At 42.4% G+C, this 23,081-nt stretch overlaps 1 protein-coding gene across 2 annotated transcripts in view; it reads left to right on the forward strand.

The window, feature by feature from the left end:
• Positions 1 to 23,081, forward strand: part of LOC124777176 (tuberin) — a 299,285-nt gene that overhangs the window by 116,110 nt on the left and 160,094 nt on the right. For both annotated transcript variants that reach the window (XM_047252485.1, XM_047252487.1), the window contains exons 13-14: positions 882 to 1,000; positions 10,511 to 10,835. In XM_047252485.1, coding sequence (XP_047108441.1) covers positions 882 to 1,000; positions 10,511 to 10,835 — 444 coding nt within the window. The remainder of the gene's footprint in view (positions 1 to 881; positions 1,001 to 10,510; positions 10,836 to 23,081) is intronic.

Consider the following 23,081-nt stretch of genomic DNA (forward strand, 5'->3'; position numbering starts at 1 on the left):
AAGTGGTATCCAAGTAGCTGAACATGACCATTTTCAGTCAATGATGGGTTCATTTGGACCAGAGGACACAATCCATTCCATATAAACACAAATCACACCACGACGGAGTCACCACAGGCTTGCACAGTGCCTTGTTGACAAGTTGGGTCCATGGTTTCATGGGCTCTGTGCCACACTGCACTCTATCATCAGCTCTTACTAACTGAAATCAGGACTCATCTGACCAGGACATGGTTTTACAGTCATCTAGTGTCCAACTGATGTGGTCACAAGCCCAGGAGAGGTACTGCAGGTAATCTTGTGCTGTTAGTGGAGGCACTTGCATCAGTCATCTGCTGCCACATTTTGCCACACTATCCTAATGGATAAGTTCATTGTATGTCCCATATTGTTTACTGGAATTATTTCATGCAGCTTTGCTTGTCTGTTAGCACAGAAAACTCTATATGCAAATGCCACTGCTCTCAGTTGTTAAGTGAAGTCCATCAGCTATACTGTTGTCCGTGGAGAGAGGTAATGCCTGAAATGTGGCATTCTCAGCACACTCTTGACTCTTTGGATCTTGAAATATTGAATTTTCTGTCGTTTTCTGAAGTAGAATATTTTATGCATCTGACTCCAACTAACATTCTGCATTCAAAGTCTGTTAATTCGTATTGTGTAGCCAGTATCGTGTCGAAAACCTCTTTACGTGTGTCAGCTGAGTACAAATGATAGCTCTGCCAGTGTACTGTCCTTTTATACCTTGTGTATGTTATACTACCGCCATCTGCGTATATGCATATCACTACCTCATGACTTTTGTCATCTTAGTGTATGGTATAATTCAGTTTTTTTTTTATAAATATTTTTTAAATATTTTACATCAAATGGGTTTACAGATTGGAAAGTACTGCAGCTGATTCTGCAGGAAGTGCCCCGAGTAATGCAGAATAAAGCTCTCATTTTGTCTCGTCATGGAAATGATGTTGACATGTTGGCTGCTGCTGTGTGTGCCATTGTAAGTACTTACAGTATAGAGTGTACTCACCATTATTCATGTGCAGATTATTCAGTTTGTAGATTGTTCATGCATCTTAAAAGAGAGAGAGAGAGAGAGAGAGAGAGAGAGAGGGAAGGAGGGAGGGTGGGGGGGGGGGGAGGGAGAGAGAGAGAGAGAGAGAGAGAGAGAGAGAGAGAGAGAGAGAGAGACATGTCGCACACATGGCGACCGGCAGTGCAGTTGCCAACCGCTAGGGGCAGTGGTGGATGCTAAGTCAGACTGGCAGCAATTGAATCGAGCCATGCCGGAGCATGTGCAGATGTCGGCCACCAACGCTGCTGCTGCTGCTGCCGCTGCTGCTGCTACTACTACTGCTACTAGTGATCCAGTAGACATAAACCCCAATACATGTTTGAAAATATCTCCATTACTCTTGTTTTTTGATTATTGTGCATCTTCTCCCCCATATTATCCTGAATAATTGGGAGTGTACTGTAAGTAGATTTTAACAGTGTAGGATTCTAATAAAGGCACTATTCAGTGAATTGACTATGATTATTGAACCGCAAGTGGGTGTGCCTGTGTATAAAGTGCACCAATCACTAATAAAATTGTTTTCTACAGTTCCATTGTTGTTTTACAAGTTCGAGCCCATACCTATTCCTTCGTTATTGCTTCTCCTAACACAGTAATAAGTTGTGCTGTCATACTTCCAAGTGAGCAGCAGTAATATAAAATAAACAGTGAGCTAGATGAGAAAAAAAAAAATTGATCCGTCTAGAAAATGACCCTGATACAAGCTAGCAGCACGGTCTCACAATGAGGCTGTTATCTACAAGATAACCGGTGATGAAATAAGTGGTTGGCAGGGATCTGAGGCAACTTCACTGTTTAATGCTTCGAGTGGGTCATTGCTATGGTGTAACACTTGTGTGTGGCAACAGAGTGAGACAATCAAAGGTTTATATTATCATCATTTAAATGAACAGTGATTTAGCTCATATAATGTTAACTTATTTTATCATTGTTTAATTAAACTAAGATTAAACTGTAATTTTGTTCATACATGTTTACCTTGGTAACATAGACAGCTATTCTTTTCATGACTAAAAAGCACCCCATGCACCTGCCCATGTTATGAAAAACGCCTACTCGGGGGTTAAAAAGCAGGGATTTCAGATAAATCATTTTTATCAGGCATCCATTTTAAACTCCTGACAAACAGGATTCATCTTTTTTTGATCATAAAAATCTTTCTAATTATTCTTTCGACCACAGGAAATCACTATGAACAGCCAACTGTGTATTGAAGGTAAAAGTAAATGTTCACTCCCAGTGCACATCAGTAGTGCATTCTGTGCCTCCAGTGATGGACAGGGAAGGACTTATTTTATACACTGTTTGCTCTGCCAAAATACCTCAGTAGGTAATTTCAAACTTAGACTGTGCATGAGTGTCACTTTGTTAAGCAGGATGTTTATAAATTAATCTTGGATCCATTGTTAAAAAAAGGAAAAGTAGATAAATTTATATATACAATCTGTTCTCACATGTTGACATTACTTCTTCAGAATACCACCACCCAATTGCAAATATTTGTTGCATCTTGAAACCAGCTCCTTAATCCCTTCATTAGAGAATGGTGCTCCAGCCATTTGTTGGCAGTGTCCTTGAGCTCATCATTGACTGTGAAGCGCTGAATAGCCAGCCAGGCCTTCATCTTGGGGCAAGAGATGAGTTACTTGATGGCAAGTCTGGACTATATGGAGGATGTCGAAATGCTCCTTTCCCTTCACCCTCTCCTCTCCCTCTCTTAGTGTCCTTGTTTATGTTGGCCCCACTATCCTCTTGGTTATGTTGGCTTTACAATTTGGTTTTGTTGCGTAATTACCTCATCTTTTGGCATTCTCTGGTCCCCCTCTGGGGTTTGACCTCCATTACTAAATTTCTATTCCGTAGTGTGAGCCATTTGGGGAAGAGCACCTTACCTAGTGTCTCCGACATGTGCCCTCCCAGTTCCTTCCACCTTTTCTTTCACGTCGCTGTCTGATGCCAGGGTACATAGCCAGCACGGTAGCCAGCCCGTGTGGTGGGGTCGCATGTATCCTTTTGGTTGAGCACCCTGAAAACACAGGGATCACACTTCTGATACCTGAGCTGTGACCACCTCATGTAAGCCTTGGAGTGGTTGCTTGTCGTCCTGGAGCATCGGAACTCCTGGCAGGGGCCACCATGCCAGACAGCCCTTGCTGTAGCTGGGTGGCGCCCATGGAGAGAGCCCCCGATCGGAGTGGGTGGTATCTGGACAGACGCTATGCAAATGAAATGCATATGGGTCAAGAACTCTGGCCGTTCTTCTATGGCCTCTCTTTGCATTGAAATAATTCTGTTAGTGCTGCTTCTTCTGCCCCTTCGGCCTTCCCTTCCATGGCTACCCACTGGGAGGAGGTTCAGGCTCGTCGCCTAGGGGCGAAACCTTTCCGCTGCTATCTGGTTTGCACCAGGGATGGTGGGGATGCTTTCACCAATACCAAACCTTTATTTTTTGTGGAACACATTGAAGACAAGTTTGGAGAAGTGGACTCTCTGAGCAAGATGCGGTTGGGTTCATTGTTGATCAAAACTGCTTCAGCTGCCCAGTCTGCGACCCTTTGTGTTTGTAACCATCTTGACACAATTCCTGTGCCCATTACCCCCCACCAGTCTTTGAATATGGTTCAAGGTGTAATTTTTCACAGGGACCTCATCCTTAAAACTGATGAGGAACTTAGGGACAATCTCGGACAGTGGGGTGTTCACTTTGTTCGGCGTATTCAGAAGGGTCCAAAGGACAATTGCGTTGATACTGGTGCCTTTATCCTGGCCTTTGAAGGGGGTACCCTCCCTGAGAAGTTCAAGATTATGGTTTATTGATGTGATGTGAAGCCATACATCCCACCACCTATGAGATGTTTTAAGTGCTTGTGTTTTGGCCACATGTCTTCCCGCTGTTTGCAAGCCCCCCTCTGCAATGACTGTGGACATCCACTCCATGAGGGGAGTTCCTGTGTTCCTCTGCCTGTGTGTGTTAATTGTCATGGCAATCATTCTCCACGTTCTCCGGATTGCCTAGTTTATAAGAAGGAAAAAAAGATACAGGAGTATAACTCCCCCGATCGTCTAACCTACAATGAGGCTCATAAGAAGTATGCATGTCTTCATCCTGTATCCATGACATCTAGCTATTCTTTAGTTACATCTTCACCCTTCCTCCCCCTTCCTTACCCCAGCCCCAACCCCTGTCTTCCCCCACTCCCATACCCTCCCCTCCGGGCGCCATTCCCACACCCCTGTCGGAGAAGTGTCCCACTTCTTCGGCGTCTGCCAGTCAGGTGCACTCCTCCCAGGATTCCCCTTCCCGGCACCTTCCAGGCCAAACGTCTGCTGCCAGACGATGACCACAAGAACCACAGTCTGAGGGCCCCCAGGTCACCTCATCTCTTTCTGTTCCAGATCTTGCTGCAGCTGGTTCCCTTTTGCTGCACAGCCCTCCTCGATCTCAAACAGAAAAGAAGAAGAAACATAAGTCCCGTCCCTACCTTTGCAACCTGACTCTGACTTGCTGTTCATGGATGTCGCCCCCTCCTTGTCGGGGCCTGTTTACCCACCATTTGAATCATTGTTCTGTGGTTATCCAATGGAATTGTAATGGATATTACCATCACCTTCTGGAGTTGAAATCCCTTATTTCGTTTTATTCTTCAGCTTGTGTGGTTCTACAGGAATCTCATTTTACTGATGATCACTCACTGGCCCTCTGTGGGTTCCGTGCTTTCTGTCGAAATCAGGTTGGCCCCCTGCAGGGCTCTGGTGGTGTTTGTACGTTGGTCCGTATGGACGTTGCTAGCAAGTGGATTCCTCTTCAAACTATATTGGAAGCAGTTGCTGTTAGGGTCCACCTGGACCCTGAGGTCACGGTTTGCAGTCTCTATCTCCCTCCTGACAGGGCTCTTACACCTGCTACCTTAACTGCCCTTCTTCAGCAACTTCCTCCTCCCTTCCTCCTCCTTAGGGATTTTAATGTTCATCATCCTTTGTGGGGCAGTGTATTTCCATCTAGTCAGGGTCTTCTCATAGACCAATTTCTTGCAGACCACGACTTGTGCCTTCTTAATGATTGCTCCCCTGCTCATTTCAGTGCCGGTCTGGTACCTTTTCTGCCATTGATATTTCTCTTTCTTCTCCCTCCCTCCTCCCATCATTCCACTGGTCGCAACACAATGACCTTTGTGATAGTGACCACTTCCCATTGATTCTCTCGCTCCCTTCCCACTTCCTGATGGACAGATTACCTCGTTGGTCTTTCCAACACGCCGATTGGCCTCTATACACTGCATTGCACTTCTTTCTCCCTCTTTGTCGGGTTGTATTGATGACATCCTCTTTGACGTGTCTGATGCGATTGTTTGCGCCACTAGCCTTGCTATCCCACACTCATCCAGACCATTTCACTGCCGGCAAGTCCTGTGGTGCAGTCCGGCCATTGCTGTTGCCATCAGTGATCGCCATTGAGCTTTGCAACACCTTAAGAGGCACCCATCCGCTGTCAATCTTATTACCTTTAAACGCCTTCACACCAATGCCCGTTACTTAATCAAACAGAGCAAACGGGTGCATTAGGAACACTTTGTTTCTTCCCTTTGTTCAACTGTCCCTATGTCACGGGTATGGGCTACACTTCATTCTCTCCAAGGTTGCCATCAGCAGTCTACCCTCCCGGGCCTTGCCCTCCCAGATGGCCTTTGCACCGACCCGTTGATTCTCACGAAACATCTTGCGACCCATTTTGCAACAGCATCAGCATTAACCTACTATCCGGCTGCTTTCCTTCACCATAAACAGCTTCCGCCTTATGTTTTACCCCTTGTCAGACAGAATCTTACAACAAAGCTTTTACAGAATGGGAACTTCTTGCCGCACTTTCTTCTTTTCATGGTACGGCCCCTGGCCCAGACTACATTCATAACCAATTGCTTCAACATCTCAGTGCTCCATGACAACATCTTCTCTGGTTGTTTAGCTGTCATTGGCTCCAGGGTGACTTCCTCTCAACGGAGGGATAGCATTGTGGTTCCCATCCTTAAGCCCGGTAAGAACCCCCTGTTTGTCGAAAGCTATCAGCCAATTAGTCTGACAAACGTTGTTTGCAAGTTACTTGAACGTGAACGGATGGTAGCCCGGCGGTTCAATTGGGTCCTCGAATCTCGGGGACCCCTTACCAGTGTGATTTCTGAGAGGGACAGTCTGATCATTTACTTCGCTTGGAATCCGCAGTTTTGCAGGCTTTTTCCCAGCACTGCCATTTGGTTGCCGTATTTTTTAACCTTCGCAAAGCCTATGACACAGCTTGGCACCATCACATCTTTCTTACACTTCATGAGTGGGATCTTTGGAGCCCACTCCCAATCGGTTGTTCAGGGTTCGGGTTGGTACTGTTTTTAGTTCTCCACAGACCCAGGGTTCCGTATTGAGTGTACTTCTTTTCCTCATTGCTATAGATGGACTTGTGGCGTCTGTCAGTCCTTTGGTCACCCCTGCTCTGTATGTGGATGATTTCTGCATTTGGGTTAGTTCCTCTTCGATGGCCTCTGCAGAGCAGCAGCTCCAGGGAGCTATATGGCATGCCTTTGCATGGACCATCCAAACGGGTTTCAATTCTCTTCTTTAAAACTGCGGGTGGTCTACCTCTGTCGCCATACTACGGTCCACCCTGATCCAGAGCTCTATCTCGATGCACAATGATTACCTGTGGTCCCACAGTTTCATTTCCTGGGTTTCTTTTCGACAACAAGCTCACTTGGCTGCCTCATATCAGACTTCTGAAAGTAGGATGTTTCTGTAAACTCAATGTCCTTTGCTTCCTTGCCCACACCTCTTGGGGTGCGGACCGCTTCACCCTTCTCCGCCTTTATCGGGCTTTAGTACTGTCTCACTTGGACTATGGTTGTCAAGTTTATGGTTTAGCTGCCCCTTCCACACTGCGCCTCCTGGATCCAGTTCACCATTTCGGTATCCGTTCAGCCACCACTGCCTTCCCTACCAGCCCTGTTGATAGTCCCCTGGTTGAAGCTGGGCCCCCCCCCCCCCCTTTTCTGTTCGGCGATCCCAGCTTCTGGTTTCTTATGCAATAGCTGTCCGTTTCTCTCCCATTCATCCTTCCTATTCTATCTTGTTCCCAGACCAAGTATGTCACCCACCTGATTCCTGCCCTCGGGTGGGTTTACCGGTTGGGCTCCGCGTTGCATCTCTTCACTGTGATTTTTAGCTTCCTTCTTTGTCCTATCTGCCATATTGACAACACAACTGCTCTTTCACATTTTTTAGCCTTTTACCTTTTATCGTTTTGACTTTTCTGAGATGTCAATCCATCTGACTGGACCACATTTGAAACAAGGGACTGATGACCTTGCTGTTTGGTCCCTTCAACCCCAATCAACTAACCAACCAACCAATGCATGAATCAGGGTGACACTGCTCATAAAAATATGGAAAACAACAATATTGTTTTTGTGACATACATATCATGTAATGTACGTCAAGCTTTTGTGTGTGTGTGGTTTTTTCAATGTGCCTATTGCAAAACGAATTTGGTTTTTATTTGTAAACAGGTGTTGGTTATCACAGAATTTTTCATCATACCATGCATACCAAGTAAATCATCAAATATTGGTGCAGAGAACTGATGCTGTACAATTGATTGAATTTTTATGCAGTATTCTCTAGAAGCTCTCTATTTTGTATTTGATTATGTATGAGCAATTTCGTAGTCGCTTTATAAGATTTTCCACTTACCTGTAAAAATAAATGTCACAAAGCTGCACACGTGGAGTACATTGTGGAGGAGTTTCTTCAATACGGGCACCTTGACAGATCCTCTCTATCTCGAAAAGTTACATTGTAAAAGTCCAGGTTCATTTGCCCTCCTCATGAATAGAGGAGCAAAAGAAATTGTTTCCTTATGTATGTCTTCGATGTCAATTAGAAATTTCTTGTATAATACTGTTGAGAGTTCGTCGGATTTTGATGTTAGCATAACGTTTTTGTATTTGTATGCATATTCTTATGCTGATTGTTTTTCATTCTTGGTTCAAAGGAGCCAGTGATCTCTTGCAAGCAAAGGAAGACCATTTTTAGTAATTTTCCAGATAAGGTGACAGCGTATTGTGGAGTGCACAAATATGTCACCTTATGCACATCCTTTTGCTGCACAATAACCACCTTTGTTCCACGCTTGGCAAGAATTTGGTCATAAGTTGACTGTTTTTGGCGCCCTGGGATAAATATGTTCTGTAAAAATTGTATCTCAATTGATGTAAATGAGTCGGGTACTTTTCACTGTGATACTTATTTGATCAGTGTTAATAACAAAGTCCTTGTCATATTTTGGTATGAGAGCTAGACTCTGATTTCGGAAATTTGCTGCTGCTTCAAGGACTTTCTGCAGTGAAACACTTTCACTCTTAGTTCCAGATGTGGTGACTTTTCTCTGGTATTTCAGATGGCTTCATTTGAAGAGCATTATCTATGAGCCAGAAGCTTGAAATTCCAATCAGGAAATTGGGCCTGCAGCAGCAGGAGTCATTGTTGCAAGTTTCTTGTCGTCAGCTGCTGATTACAATCTTGAGCTTCTATAAAACAGAGGTCCACACATCAATTGTTTTAAGTTGTTCATTCCTCATTGCAGCTTTTTTAAAATGTGTACTTCCCATCTTTTCATATCTTTCATGCTATTGAGGCATGATGCTCTCCTTCTGTGAAGAGCAACCGAACTCCATCCTGGATACTCTCTCGCTATATTGATAACCATAATCTTGTAGCCCAGTGGTACTTAATCACTGTCTGTTTTCACCTGCTTCTTTTTGGGCTAGTTATCATCTGAAGATGATGATGACTACTTCACTTTCTTCAGACAAATCCTCTCCGCTGATATTTTTGTGGGCAATTAGTCAGTCTTATGTTATGAGTTGGTTCTCTGGTAGCATTTTGAAAATTTTATGAAATATTTCTTCTCTAATTTCCACATGTTCTTGTGTTATTACAGCAGAAGGTTTTGAAGCGATGAGATTGTTTTGTAGAAGGAGCTGTTTATTGTACAGAAGTACAGTTTTTAATTGCTCTTTTGAAATTTCAGTGTAAAGCAATTTGGATACACAATCAGGCTCACTGTCCCTTGCTGTGAAGTAGCAGACACATCACTACATGTAATTGTAAAATTAGAGGCCTTGGAGTGTTTGCATGTAACTGTGTAGGGGGCTAATGCACAAATGAAGTATTCTGGTTTTTTAACACTTCCCTTTCTCCTTCCACCAACCAAAAGTTGTTTGTGCACATGCAGCTGTATCTGGTGGATCAAAATTAACTGCAGGATTACTGGTAAAAGGGGTTAATACAATGAGTTGTGCTGTAGCTGGATGTATACCAGAAAAAAATAGGCTCATGGTGGGTCGAAATGTGCCAGTGCAGATGTTGAGAAAACGGGCTCATGGTGAGTTGGAACATTATCTGCATGAATATGGTTATAATAGAAAACTAATTCCAAAATTTTAGAGAAAACCAGAATTTTCAGCCTAAAAATTATGAAAACAATAAATAATTCTTTAGTTATTGATAATTTGCATATTCACAATAAATTTGTTATTAGAATTATATGGGAATAAAGAAAAAAATCTGGTAAGTTGGATTTGAAGCACAGTCCTCTCTTATGAAACCAATCATTTATTTGCTTGGCTGTGGACTTGTCAAATGTTAGCGACCATGCAAAGAGGGGTGGTGGGTGGGAGGGTGGGGGTGGGGGGGGTGGGGGGGGGGGGAGAGAGAGAGAGAGGGAGAGAGAGAGAGAGAGAGAGAGAGAGAGAGAGACTGACTGACTCTACCTTTCCATGTTGCTTTGATTGGCAGGTCATTAGTCTGGCTCCCTCAGATATTTATGTTCTTTGCTTTTATGGTGTTATTGTAGTGAAAAAACTGTTGGTTTGCTTTTAAAATTGTGCACCGTAAAGAATAACCTATTTTAGCGAATTATTAAGATGCTAATCCTAGCAAATTCTCAGCTTAAAAGAGAGTTACACTTACAGAAGCTGAGGAAACCACCAACTAATTCAAGAAATAAATTTCTTGATGTGTTTTCATATGCAAGAATAAAATGTGGCAGGTTTTTGGCCTTATTCTAACCAATTATATTCAGTTTTATTATTTGCTGCAATAATGTAATGATAGTACATAAAAATTAACATTCAACATTTCATCTGCAGTCGGTCTTTTTACATTAATCTGCTGTGAATGTTTTAATGTCAGAACATTATATCTCTGTGTACACAGATAACTGATACGTCGTAACATTGTATGAAATATTACTATGTGAATTTATGCAGGTTGTAATGTGTCTTGATGATCATCTAGTTACTTCTTCCTATAACATTTATTCATAGGACAGATTTATAGAGCAAAATTATCTTTCTGTTTGACAACAATATCTTTCTCTTTGGACAGGTTAGTGACAAATCACTGGGCCTTCCTGAAGCCTTGCGAGGTGTGCGCATGACGCGCTCTGAATTGCAGGCCCATGTGATACCGGTGCTCGCATCACTTGCACCATACCACGCCCAGCTGGATCCTGCTCTTCAGCAACGTACCATCAAGTGTCTTGAATATGGGCTCATGTCGCGCTGTGCAAGGCAGTGCATTACTGCTCTTACAACCTGCATGCTTGAGATGCGTGATGCTATGCATAAATTGTTGCCGGAAGTGTTGCTCAATCTTTCAAAGATCTCTGCAACAGTACATATTGCCATACCTATCCTCGAATTCTTATCAAGTTAGTAAATTTACTGTTTTTTTCCTTTCAGTGCCATGCATTCCTAAAAGTCTCAGGTGTCTTTATTTTAAAATTTAAAAGACTATAAAACTTGCAATAAAATCTGATCTTTTAAGACTGATTAGTTAATTATCTTTTTCATTTGTAGGTGACCCCTCAGTCTACAGTGATAAGTGAAATGCAGTAATTGATTCACTGAATTTTAGAGGAATAAAATTAACCTTGATTTCACTTCATGTTTAACACATTTAATGTTTATATACATAGAACTGTTTTTGATAATCAAAAACCATGTTTTGTGTAACAAAAATTATAAATTGTTCTGTCACCAGAAGTAACTTGTGAAAAAATTCACTGCCGAGTTTTTTTTATTAAATGTTTTAAATCATTGAAGTGGAGGTCTAATAACTTACCTACTCTGTCACACAAATGTTATCCAATATATCTCACATACACCTTTCTGTGGCACAAGCAAGATGGCACAGTAGTTAACGCAGTGGACTTAGATTCAGTAGAAGCAAGATTCAGATTCATGTTTGGCCATACAGATTGATGTTTCCCATGGTTTCTTAACACAGTGTAAAGCAAAATGCTGGACTATTTCCTATGAAAAGGACAAAGCTGGTATCCTATACCATCTCTGTCAAATCACAGTGCACACTCAGTCCCTAATGACCTTATTGTTGATGGGGCATTAAATCCTAAATGCCTTTCTTTCCTTTCTTCTGCCCTTCCTTCCTTCCTTTCTGCAGTTAAACTTATAATTTATGTATAATTAAACTTGTAATTTACCAAATGTGTCCCTAATTTGAATTATACTTCTTCATCATGCCTCATTTGGATTTGGCATATGAACAGTAAAAGGACAAGTCGTTATTGACACAAAATATTTTGAAAATGGTTACAATCTCTGCAAAACTGGGAAACTAATCTGAATTCAAATTATTTCTCAGGTTGTCAGTGCAATACCTTTCAAATATATTCACAACAACACTTTGTTTGAAAGTTGTAACAGTTGTCACATTGTGTCAATAATCAAAAAGAAGGATGGAAACTTTGCTTTGATTTGAGAAGAAGATATAGTAGTATGACTCCACAATTAATAATAAATTTTCATGGTTAAATCATATTTGGTGCTAAAAGGCTTAAGAAGTAGAAGCTAAAAACTTCTTTGTGAGATATGCCACGTGACTTGACATTTGCCCAAATTATGTCTCTGTAGATTAAAATGGGAACAACACTGAGTACTTGAAATAGTAGTTCAAAGAATGTTTAATGTACAAGAGGAATTGCAAGTAAACGCAGGTTGGCTGAATTAAATATTTTATCAGAACAACACTAAAACTTCAGGTAATTGAAGTTTACAGTGTATTTTGTTAATAGTGGGACTGTTGTTGTAATGTTTAATTTTTTATTGTGAAAGCTGACACTTCACACAAATGAAAGATGAATTGTCTCTTTGATGAAGTATTTAAGTCAGTGGAGTATCGGATACGCACAAGATTCAGTATCTGTGACTTACTGAAAGAAGAGAGTAGAATTTTCTGTACTTGACAGTTTCAAATCAAAATTTGTAATAAGGTCTGAGGTTATGAAATTATACTGTAAAGATATGCGTAATTTAATCAATAATCTCCTGGGTTAAGTTGTATTCCATAACATTTTTACAGAGTGTCCCATTTTAATCTATACCAGCCGATCTCTCTGCAGCGGCGCAATTCTGCAAAAAAAAAAAAAAAAGGGCACCTAGTAAAAGTTGTAAGGTTTGAAGTGGATAATGGAGTGGTTACCTTGAAATGACCTGCAACCCTGTTATCAAGGTCAAGTTCATTTTTGCAAATGGTAACCCCTACTTTTTATTCCATGTTTATATCCTACATGAAAAAATACACATTGTTTGTAAGAAACTCTTTTTCAAAAAGCCAATGGTTTGTCACCATGGGGCACTTCACTGTAACTTTCCCAGGTTATCAATATCTCAAGGACAAAGTGAGATCGTTAAAAATTTTCAAAGAAAATCTTGTATGGTTTCTGAACCCTGTCCACTGGCAAAATTTTTGTGAACTTGAAATGGCCTTGAAATTCCTCAGTAGGGATTAACCTGAAAGCAAAATACCCTCGGTGTTTGCAGAACCTGATGTGCACCACATGGAGGTTGCCTAGTGGACTTTGCACATCATTACCCATGAAAAGGTTTGATTGACATGGTTCTCACTGGAAATTTAGGGTCTCAGATGCTCGATCAACTGCCCATTTTGCCTAATGCCTAATGCACAGTGACACACACTGTTGGAAACTGGTCTCGACATCATTCAATGTCTGGTGAGTGATTGCCTGGAAAGCTGCCACAATCCTTTCTCTAATATCTTCTGGTGTTGTTGGGGGAGTGGAATACACCTTCTGCTTCACAGCTCCCCATAAGAAGAAGTCCAGTGGTGTTAAGTCTGGCAACCTTGGCGAGAATTCACAAATTGCACTACTGATACCAATCCATCAATTTGGGTAAGTTACATTGAGGTACCTTCTGACAGGCAAGGCCTGATGTGCAGGGGTGCCGTCCTGTTGAAACTTCATATGTGCTCATATGTCTAGGGGGATATTTTGTAGTAAAGAAAGCACCAGATTCTAGAGAATATGAAGATATTCAATGTTTCACCACAAAAAGAGGATCTGCCATGTAATCTCCAACTGTGCCCGCTCAGATATTGATTGACCACCGTCTGAGTGTTTGGCGATTTCATTGCCAGCGAAGATTTGCTTCCGCCCAGTAGTGCGCATTATGGAGATTGATTCCTCCCATGTTGTTGAAGTTTGCATCATCTGTAAAGAGTGTGCATGTGAAGAAAAAGGGATCAAGAGATATTTGCGTATTGGCCCATCGACAAAATGCTAGGTGTCTCTCAGTATCCCCAGGCTCAGTTGCTTGGGTGATATGTAAGCGATATGAGCGATACGGGTAGAATTTAAAGTATCTTAAAACAAGAGACACCACTGATTGAGGCACACCATGTATTCACTGATTCTGCTGAGTCGAAAGGTATGGATCTACAGTGACAATAGCATGAACTCCCAGTGCAATCGCCTCTCTTGGGCCTGTCTTTCCTCTCTGCCTTTTCAAGGTCCTCTTTCAGTTCATCTTACCAGAGACCTAACTGTAACCTTTGTGGGATGATGGGTATCGGGATACCTTTTGGTACATAATCTTTTGCACGGTTGCATGATTAGCGTGGCACTTGCCAGAAATTTTTATCATTCTCACTATTTCTAACAGCATGTAATCAGCCATTTCAGACAGATTAGAGACGAAAAATAAATTGTACTGATCGCATTTGCTATTATTGGTTTTCTTAGGTTTTACCTTGAATGAAACATCCGCCAAGCATGTTGCAGGACAACTGACTTATTGCAATATACGCGACCCATATGTTTACACTTGCTCGCTGTTGTTTATGCCACAATGTGAAGCCAGAACGTATAGAATTTAAGTGTGTTCTCTCAGAAAATTACGTAGGTGTCTAACGGATGTGTGTTTTTCAAGAGGCCACCTTTACATATCTCAATGTTGATGTAAATAATAAAATAGTGAAATACCCCATGATATCCATCCTTTCCAGATATGGATAGAAGGCAAAAATGAAAGATTGGCCAGAGAAGGTCAATTGCAAGACAAAGTGACTCAGATAAATTTTTCTATTACGGGCTCCAAACATTCATGTTGAGAATAATTTTGCTTGTAGGGATTTGGAAAAATTTTAATTCACGGGAACTGATTAAAATATCATGAGACATGATTGGTCTTAAGCTGCGCAAGGCAAAATTCATCAGAGTTCAACAAGGTGGTATTTTTCTAAATCCCTTAACACACATTTTTCTAAGTCCATAAGAGAAAAATTGTTGAGTCACACCAGTAAAGAATCATTCTAAGTGAGCATGGCCGAGAAATTTTCGGAGTCTCCAAAAGTAAAATTTCTCTGAACCCCCCAGTCATGATTTAAAATACCCGACAATGACATTTAATAGTTAGCCTCAAAGCTCCACCCTTCTCTCCTCTGATTGTGCTGGCACAAGCACAGTGCTAGTCTCTGGTTCGGCACCCCGCTAATGCTGACGGTATTTGCCTTCAGGTTAATCCCTACTGAAGAATTTCAAGACCATTTCAAGTTCATGAAAATTTTACCAGTGGATAGAGTTCAGAAATTGTACAAGATTTACATTGAAAATTTTTCCCAATCTCGCTTCGTTCTCAAATACTGGTAACCTGGGAATGTTACAATGAAATGCCCCCTGGTGACAAACCATTGGTTTTTGAAAAAAATGTTCCCAACAGACAATGCATTTTTTCATGTAGAATACGAATATGGAATAAAAATAGGGATTGCCATTTGGAAAAATGAACTTGATTTTGATTTCAACGCGAAAACAGGATTCAAGGTCATTTTGAGGTAACCATTTCATGACCCCCTTCAAAGCTTACAACTTTTACTAGGGTCTTTTGCCTTTCTTCCTCCTCATACGAATTGGAACCCTATTACTCTGGGTTCTGCGGACCTGTCCTCTCCATCTTTCCGCCCATGAAGATGTAATACATGGTTCTAAAAGCTAGACATTAGGAATATTGTGGTTGCTGATTATTTTTATACTTGTCTAACATCTGTATTTGGCATAGCTCCACCTTAATATAATTTGTAGTGTAAATCTATAACACCAAAACACAGCAAATAATTATAATACATTAAAGTAATGGGAAGTTACAGATATGCAAGAAAAGTGGAAGGCAAATAAACTACTTCTATTTGGTTATGGCAGAGAGAAAAAAATACCAGTTGCTATTCTTAGAAAAGTAGTAAGTGGAAACTTAATTTCAAAAATTGTAATGTTTGATGGCTATTACTAACAACAGTAAAAATTTGTAGAAATGACACTAGAAAAAAACCAGTTTTAGGAAAAGGATAGATGGCTACTCACCATATAGTGGAGATGTTGAATTGCAGACAAGCTGGGCAAGTAAGTTTACGGCCAAAAGGCCTTCTTCTGGAGTAAAACAATGCCCCCCCCCCCCCCCACACACACACACACACACACCCATATTAACACAAACATAACTCACATAAATAACCACTGTGTCTCATTGCCAAGGACAGACTGATAGCAACTGTGCATAATGGGAGAAGAAGCAACGTGGGTAGGGGGAGGGGGGGGGTGAGGAGGAGGAGGGAGGGAGGGAGGGGGAGGAATAGCAGGTCAGGGCTAGTGGACGGTAAAGTGCTGCTTGTGGTAGCAAACATCTACGAAGTGGGATGATTCTATGGTAACCAGGTACAATTCAGTGGTTAGATGGAGGATGGAGGAGGAGGAGGAGGAGGAGGAGGAGGGAAGGGGAAAGAAAGCAGAAAAAAGGAGATAAGTAAAAAGACTGTGGGTGCGTTGGTGGAATAGGAGGCCGTTTAGTACAGGTAGTCAAAACTCCTGTGAAGAATGTGATTAATTTGCTCCAGTCCTGGGTGGTAGCGAGTCATAGGGGAATGTTCTTCTGTGGCCTCACGGTGTGACTTGGGTAGGTGGTGGGTGACTGGAGAGACACGGGACAGATCTGTTTCTGTAAAGGGTTGGGAGAATAATTTCGGTCTGCGAAGGCCTCAGTGAGAAACTGTGTATATTTTGAGAGGGTCTGCTCCTCACTGCAGATACGACAGCCGTGGCTGTAAGGAATTGGCTCTTTGGTATGGAATGGAGTGCAGCTGTTGAAGTGGAGGTATTGCTGGTGCTTGGTAGGTTCGATATGGACGGAGGTACTGATGTAGCTTCTTTGAGGTAGAAGTCAATATTGAGGGAGGTGGCTCATTGGATTGAGGAGAACCAGGTGAAGTGAATGGGGGAGAGAGTGAAACTTCCTGGCAGATTAAAACTGTGTGCCCGAGTTCGAGTCTCAGTCGGGCACACAGTTTTAATCTGCCAGGAAGTTTCATATCAGCGCACACTCCGCTGCAGAGTGAAAATCTCATTCGAGGGAGAGAGTGTTGAGGTTTTAGAGGAATGTAGATAGGGTATCCTCAGCCCCAGTTCAGATCACGAAGATGTAATCAGTGAATCTGAACCATGTGAGGGGTTATATCACAGATTTATTTATAGGTAGTGCTTCAAAGGAGAAATAATTGTGGATGAGGATGTAGTTGGTCACGGTGGTCAGGAAGGAGGTTGTATGTTTGGAATTCTTTGGGTGTTGGGAAAGATAATGTTCAATAGCATCAAGGTTTTAGGCATTAGGGATGTTGTTATAAAGGGAATGACATCAATAGTGATAAGCAGGGCACTTGGTGGTAAATGAACGTCATTTATGCAGAGTTGGAGTAAATGGTTGTTATCTTTCAATAGGAGGGTAGAGTGTGGCTAATAAGTGGAATGTGTTGGTCTGTGTGAGTAGAGATTCTCTCAGCAGGTGCACAGTAACTGATCACAATGGGACATCCTGGGTGGTTGGGTTTATGGACCTTAGGAAGCAAGTAGAAGGTAGGAGTGTGGGGAGTGGTAGGTATGCAGTGAGAGATAGATCTGTGGAGAGGTTCTGGGATGGGCCTAAGGATTTGAGGAGAGACTGGAAATCCTGTTAGATTTCTGAAATGGGGTCACTGTGGCAGAAGTTTGTAGGTGGATGAATCTGACAGCTGGTGGAGTCCTTCTGCGAGGTAATGATTGTGGTTCAAAGCTATAGTGGTGGAACCTTTGTCAGCAGGTAAGATTATAATGTCAGGATCAGGTTTTGGGTACTAGATTGCAGTTCTTTCTGCGGATGTAAGATTAGCGTGCATGTTGAGAGATTTGGGAACGATGGAAATTCTGGAAAGTTAACAGGGTGGTTTCAGGGCAGTGAAGGTGGATCACAGTTTGATGGAGGAATGAACTGAGTCAGGCAGGATTCAACTTTAGTTTTAGGTTGAGTCTGGTTGATAAGGTTGGTGGCAATAAAGTGTTTCCACCGTAAGGATTGCAAGGAAGCAAGAAGGTCTTTAACAAGTCCAGCATAATTGAATTTGGGAGTGGGGCAAAAGGACTGGGATTAAGTGTTTGGAGGAAAGGTTTATGACGCTGTTTCGGGTCTCTTTAGGCTCCGAATTCTATATGGTGATGGGAGGGAGTTTGTAAGGGGGGTAGTAGGTCTGGGAGGCAAGGTTTGTCAGCTGTGAGGGGATGGGTGGAACTTTAGAGGCTGTTGCAGACGTGGTGGATAGTGGTAGCTCTTTTCCTTCTTTCTTAACCTCCTTTTCGCAAGCTTTCAGGATTATGATATTAATTATATTCCTTTTTCCTGTACTTTGATACAGTCTGCTGAATTTTCATTTTTTCTCCCTGGTTTGAAGGCCTCAGATTCAGTGGTCAACTTTATCACATCCTATTTTCTTAACATTTATCTTCTTTTAATATGCTCCAACCTTTTTTTTTGTGTCTGCTGCCAGCATGTTATGATCTGTATCAGCGTCTGACACAGGGAAAGTCAGTGTCTTTTTGATCATGTTTTTGAATCTTTGGTTGATTATAATTTATCTGTTATCTTGCAGCATCACCACGAGGGTTCCTAATATACAATCCATGTTGATAGTTCTTAAAACATTTGCAGTCCAGGTATCAGAGCAATCACTGAAGGCTATTAGTTCTTCTCTCTGCTTTTGTTTATTTTTTCAAGTCCATATACCCCACATATCTTATTTTGCTTATATTTATATACACTCCTGGAAATGGAAAAAAGAACACATTGACTCCAGTGTGTCAGACCCACCATACTTGCTCTGGACACTGCGAGAGGGCTGTACAAGCAATGATCACACGCACGGCACAGCGGACACACCAGGAACCGCGGTGTTGGCCGTCGAATGGCGCTAGCTGCGCAGCATTTGTGCATCGCCGCCGTCAGTGTCAGCCAGTTTGCCGTGGCATACGGAGCTCCATCGCAGTCTTTAACACTGGTAGCATGCCACGACAGCGTGGACGTGAACCGTATGTGCAGTTGACGGACTTTGAGTGAGGGCGTATAGTGGGCATGCGGGAGGACGGGTGGACGTACCGCCGAATTGCTCAACACGTGGGGCGTGAGGTCTCCACAGTACATCGATGTTGTCGCCAGTGGTCGGCGGAAGGTGCACGTGCCCGTCGACCTGGGAACGGACCGCAGCGACGCGCGGATGCACGCCAAGACCGTAGGATCCTACGCAGTGCCGTAGGGGACCGCACCACCACTTCCCAGCAAATTAGGGACAATGTTGCTCCTGGGGTATCGGCGAGGACCATTCACAACCGTCTCCATGAAGCTGGGCTACGGTCCCGCACACTGTTAGGCCGTCTTCCGCTCACGCCCCAACATCGTGCAGCCCGCCTCCAGTGGTGTCGCGACAGGCGTGAATGGAGGGACGAATGGAGACGTGTCGTCTTCAGCGATGAGAGTCGCTTCTGCCTTGGTGCCAATGATGGTCGTATGCGTGTTTGGCGCTGTGCAGGTGAGCGCCACAATCAGGACTGCATACGACCGAGGCACACACGGCCAACACCCGGCATCATGGTGTGGGGAGTGATCTCCTACACTGGCCGTACACCACTGGTGATCGTCGAGGGGACACTGAATAGTGCACGGTACATCCAAACCGTCATCGAACCCATCGTTCTACCATTCCTAGACCGGCAAGGGAACTTGCTGTTCCAACAGGACAATGCACGTCCGCATGTATCCCGTGCCACCCAACATGCTCTAGAAGGTGTAAGTCAACTACCCTGGCCAGCAAGATCTCCGGATCTGTCCCCCATTGAGCATGTTTGGGACTGGATGAAGCGTCGTCTCACGCAGTCTGCACGTCCAGCACGAACGCTAGTCCAACTGAGGCGCCAGGTGGAAATGGCATGGCAAGCCGTTCCACAGGACTACATCCAGCATCTGTACGATCGCCTCCATGGGAGAATAGCAGCCTGCATTGCTGCGAAAGGGGGATATACACTGTACTAGTGCCGACATTGTGCATGCTCTGTTGCCTGTGTCTATGTGCCTGTGGTTCTGTCAGTGTGATCATGTGATGTATCTGACCCCAGGAATGTGTCAATAAAGTTTCCCCTTCCTGGGACAATGAATTCACGGTGTTCTTATTTCAATTTCCAGGAGTGTATTTTGGTACTCCAGTCTCCCATAATTATATAGTGAGTGAAGTGGTGTAGTGTTCAGCACATTGAACTTGCATTCAGGACAACGATGGTTCAGATCCCTTTCCAGCTATCCATATTTAGGTTTCCCGTGATTTCCCTAAATCACCTAAGGCAAATGCTAGGGGGGGTTTCATTGAAAGGGTGCATCTGATTTCCTTCTGTCAGTGGACATTAAACTCTATAATGTTCCTTGCTCCCTTCCTTTTTTCCCCCCTCATCATTATGGTATTTACTTTTCCCTTTGAATTTTCTTCATAGATTTCTGTTGGATGTTCTCTGCTTACTTGGAGTGTATATCTCATCTTGATATCTTCCTTCTTCCTTTTGTGCACTTCGTCTCATGTATAATTTGGCCTGTGCAAGGAATGAAACCTTGCTAATCTATTTCCATTATGCTAGTAAATAAGAGAAGTCCGTCTCTGAAAACCCCATACAGCTGTCTGCCATAATCATTTCGTAATCACATCAAGTAATGCAAATTGATAGTTCAGAGTTAACACACCATTAGACTCCATACCAGACTGACTCTCTCCTCTCTCTTTCCCAACGCAACCCATTGTTGTGGTGTGCTCTATATTCCATAGAGTGAAGCATATCTCCAAGGCAGGGGACACAGCTGCCAGGAGTAATCACTGACCAAACTGCTGGTGTTACCCCATTGTGCAGGAACACTGTGTCCATCCATGCTCGGTTACTTGCACAGATAATATGAAGTCTTGCAATACATGTGCCCAAACTTCATAAACAAACTAATCAAAACTAACTGCATGTTTGGCAATCATTATTCATTAATACTAAAACACTGTGTAAAACATCACTTTGCTGACATGGTATGTTACACCTCAGTGTTTGAACTTAAATAACTCAAACAAAAATAACAAAAACTATGAATTTTAAGTTACATGGAGGGTCACGACAGTACTGATGATGTTTTACTGTTGAAGATGCTCAGAATATCCTCCATGGGGAGCACTACAGTGTCTGCACTGTTGAGGGACAGATCAACACACGTGTTTTGGTTGCCTTTGGAATGGATTCACAGGCAGTCACAGTCACCTCTTTCATGTCACCCACCATTTGTGTCTTTGTGACATGGACTGTATCATTTGGAGTTCCGCACAGAAAGAAGTCTTAACAGCATTATATCAGGAGATTTGGATGGAAACCCAACACATCATCATTGACCTGTCCATCTCTCAACACATTTATACCAGGAATTGCTGCACATCACAATGGTAATGTGATGGTGCACAGACGTGATGAAAAGAAACAATTTTTATCTCCCTACAGTTGGGGAACAGCTGACAAAATTTGTTCCTGCAACAGAGTATGGTACTTTACAACTATCACAGTTCCTTCAAAAAACAAATTGCTCTAAAAGTCCTCTGATATACGTACCACACCACACTGATAACCCAGGAAGATTAACAGCTTGTTCTTCCTTAACATGATCATCATCTCTTGCCCAGTACACACAGAACAGCGATTGATGGTTCCATTGAATTTAGACGTCATCTCATCAGACCAAACAATATCAGTCAGCTTTTCATCATTACAAATTCATTCACAAAATTTGAGGTGCCTATCTGTGTCACCCAATTCATTGCATGAATAGAGCTGGGAATGTAGGGTTTCCACTTTGCTTGCTTTAAAATGCAGTGAACACTTGATTTGCGTTCACCTGATTCATGCACACATTGCCATATGGACTTCTTTGGGGATATTGTGGAAGCTTTTACCACTGTGTCCACTCATGTTTCATCCACTACTGATTTCTTGTTGCCACACTGTTCATATCTCAGATCACACCAACTTTCTACCCTCTCAAATTTGTCACATAATTTAATTATTGGTACATGAGACCATGGTGCAATATCAAACTTTGACTGACATCGTCTCTATACCTCTCTCATGTTTTCAAATTTCCATAAACACCTTAAAATCCACTTTCTTTGCTCCAAGGACAATTTTCCAACCATCTTTTCCTGGCATCCGAAAGTATACAACAGAAAAAAAAAGAATGGTATCACATGCTAATTATGACAGCGCCATATAATCACAATTGGGTCAAGTTCGAACAGTGTAAGCCCCTTTGTGGGACACTATGTGTCGAGCCCTATAGGATCACAGAAAGCATTCTGCTTCATTTGTGCATTCTTTCTGATCTTTCACAATTCTCTCATTTTCTGTCCATTGAGTCTCTCTCTATCCTCAGTCCACTTTTCCCCTGGTGTCTTTGAGACTTCATTGATCTGACATGTATATCTTGTCTCCGTATGCATTTCTGTCTCCAATTTCTATTTGATTGTTTTGTGCTTTTTCTAGGTCAAGTTTGACATGTGTGATCCATGGTGTTGTTGACTTGACCCTTTGTATGTGTTTCAGAATTCTGTTAGTGAGTGATGTCACTCATGAATTTAACTTCCGATGTTGTGACACCGAGTGTCTGTCTTGAATAGTCATAGTGTTTTTGGATTGAGTCCATGTTGTTCTAAGATGTTGAACAAGGATTGTTGGTCAACAGAATCGTATCCTTTCTTGAAATCTGTGAAAGTGCAAATGATTGGAGTATTCTAGAACTGTTTTCAGATTGAAGATTTGTTCTGTGCATGAACAACTGGGGCAAAAGTCTGCCTGGTATTCACCAGTTTTGTGTTCGAACTTTTCTTGTGTTCTGTAGAGTAAGCATGCTGAGAAAATTTTGTAGGTGATTTGGAACAGGGAGATTCCTCTGTAGTTGTTCACATTTTCCCTATCTCCTTTCTTGTACAGGAGGTGGATAAGTGCACATTTCCAGTCGGTATGAAGTCTTTCTTTTTGCAGGTGGTTGTGATTATTTGTGTAAGTTACTGAAAACACTTTGGTCCGAGGTTTAGTAGTTCTGCAATGATGCCATATACACCAGGTGTCCTGTTGTTTTTTTAATGTAAGTGTATGTTTTTGGATTTGCATGTTGGTGGGAGTGATTCTAGGTGAGTGGAGGATCAGTCCTGTATTGGGAATCTTGCTTCAGGTGCAGGTCAGTTAAGTTGGTCAGTAAAATAATGTGCCACTTCCTGACAGTTC

This window comes from Schistocerca piceifrons, chromosome 2 (assembly GCF_021461385.2).
Source record: "Schistocerca piceifrons isolate TAMUIC-IGC-003096 chromosome 2, iqSchPice1.1, whole genome shotgun sequence".
NCBI classification, from domain to species: domain Eukaryota; kingdom Metazoa; phylum Arthropoda; class Insecta; order Orthoptera; family Acrididae; genus Schistocerca; species Schistocerca piceifrons.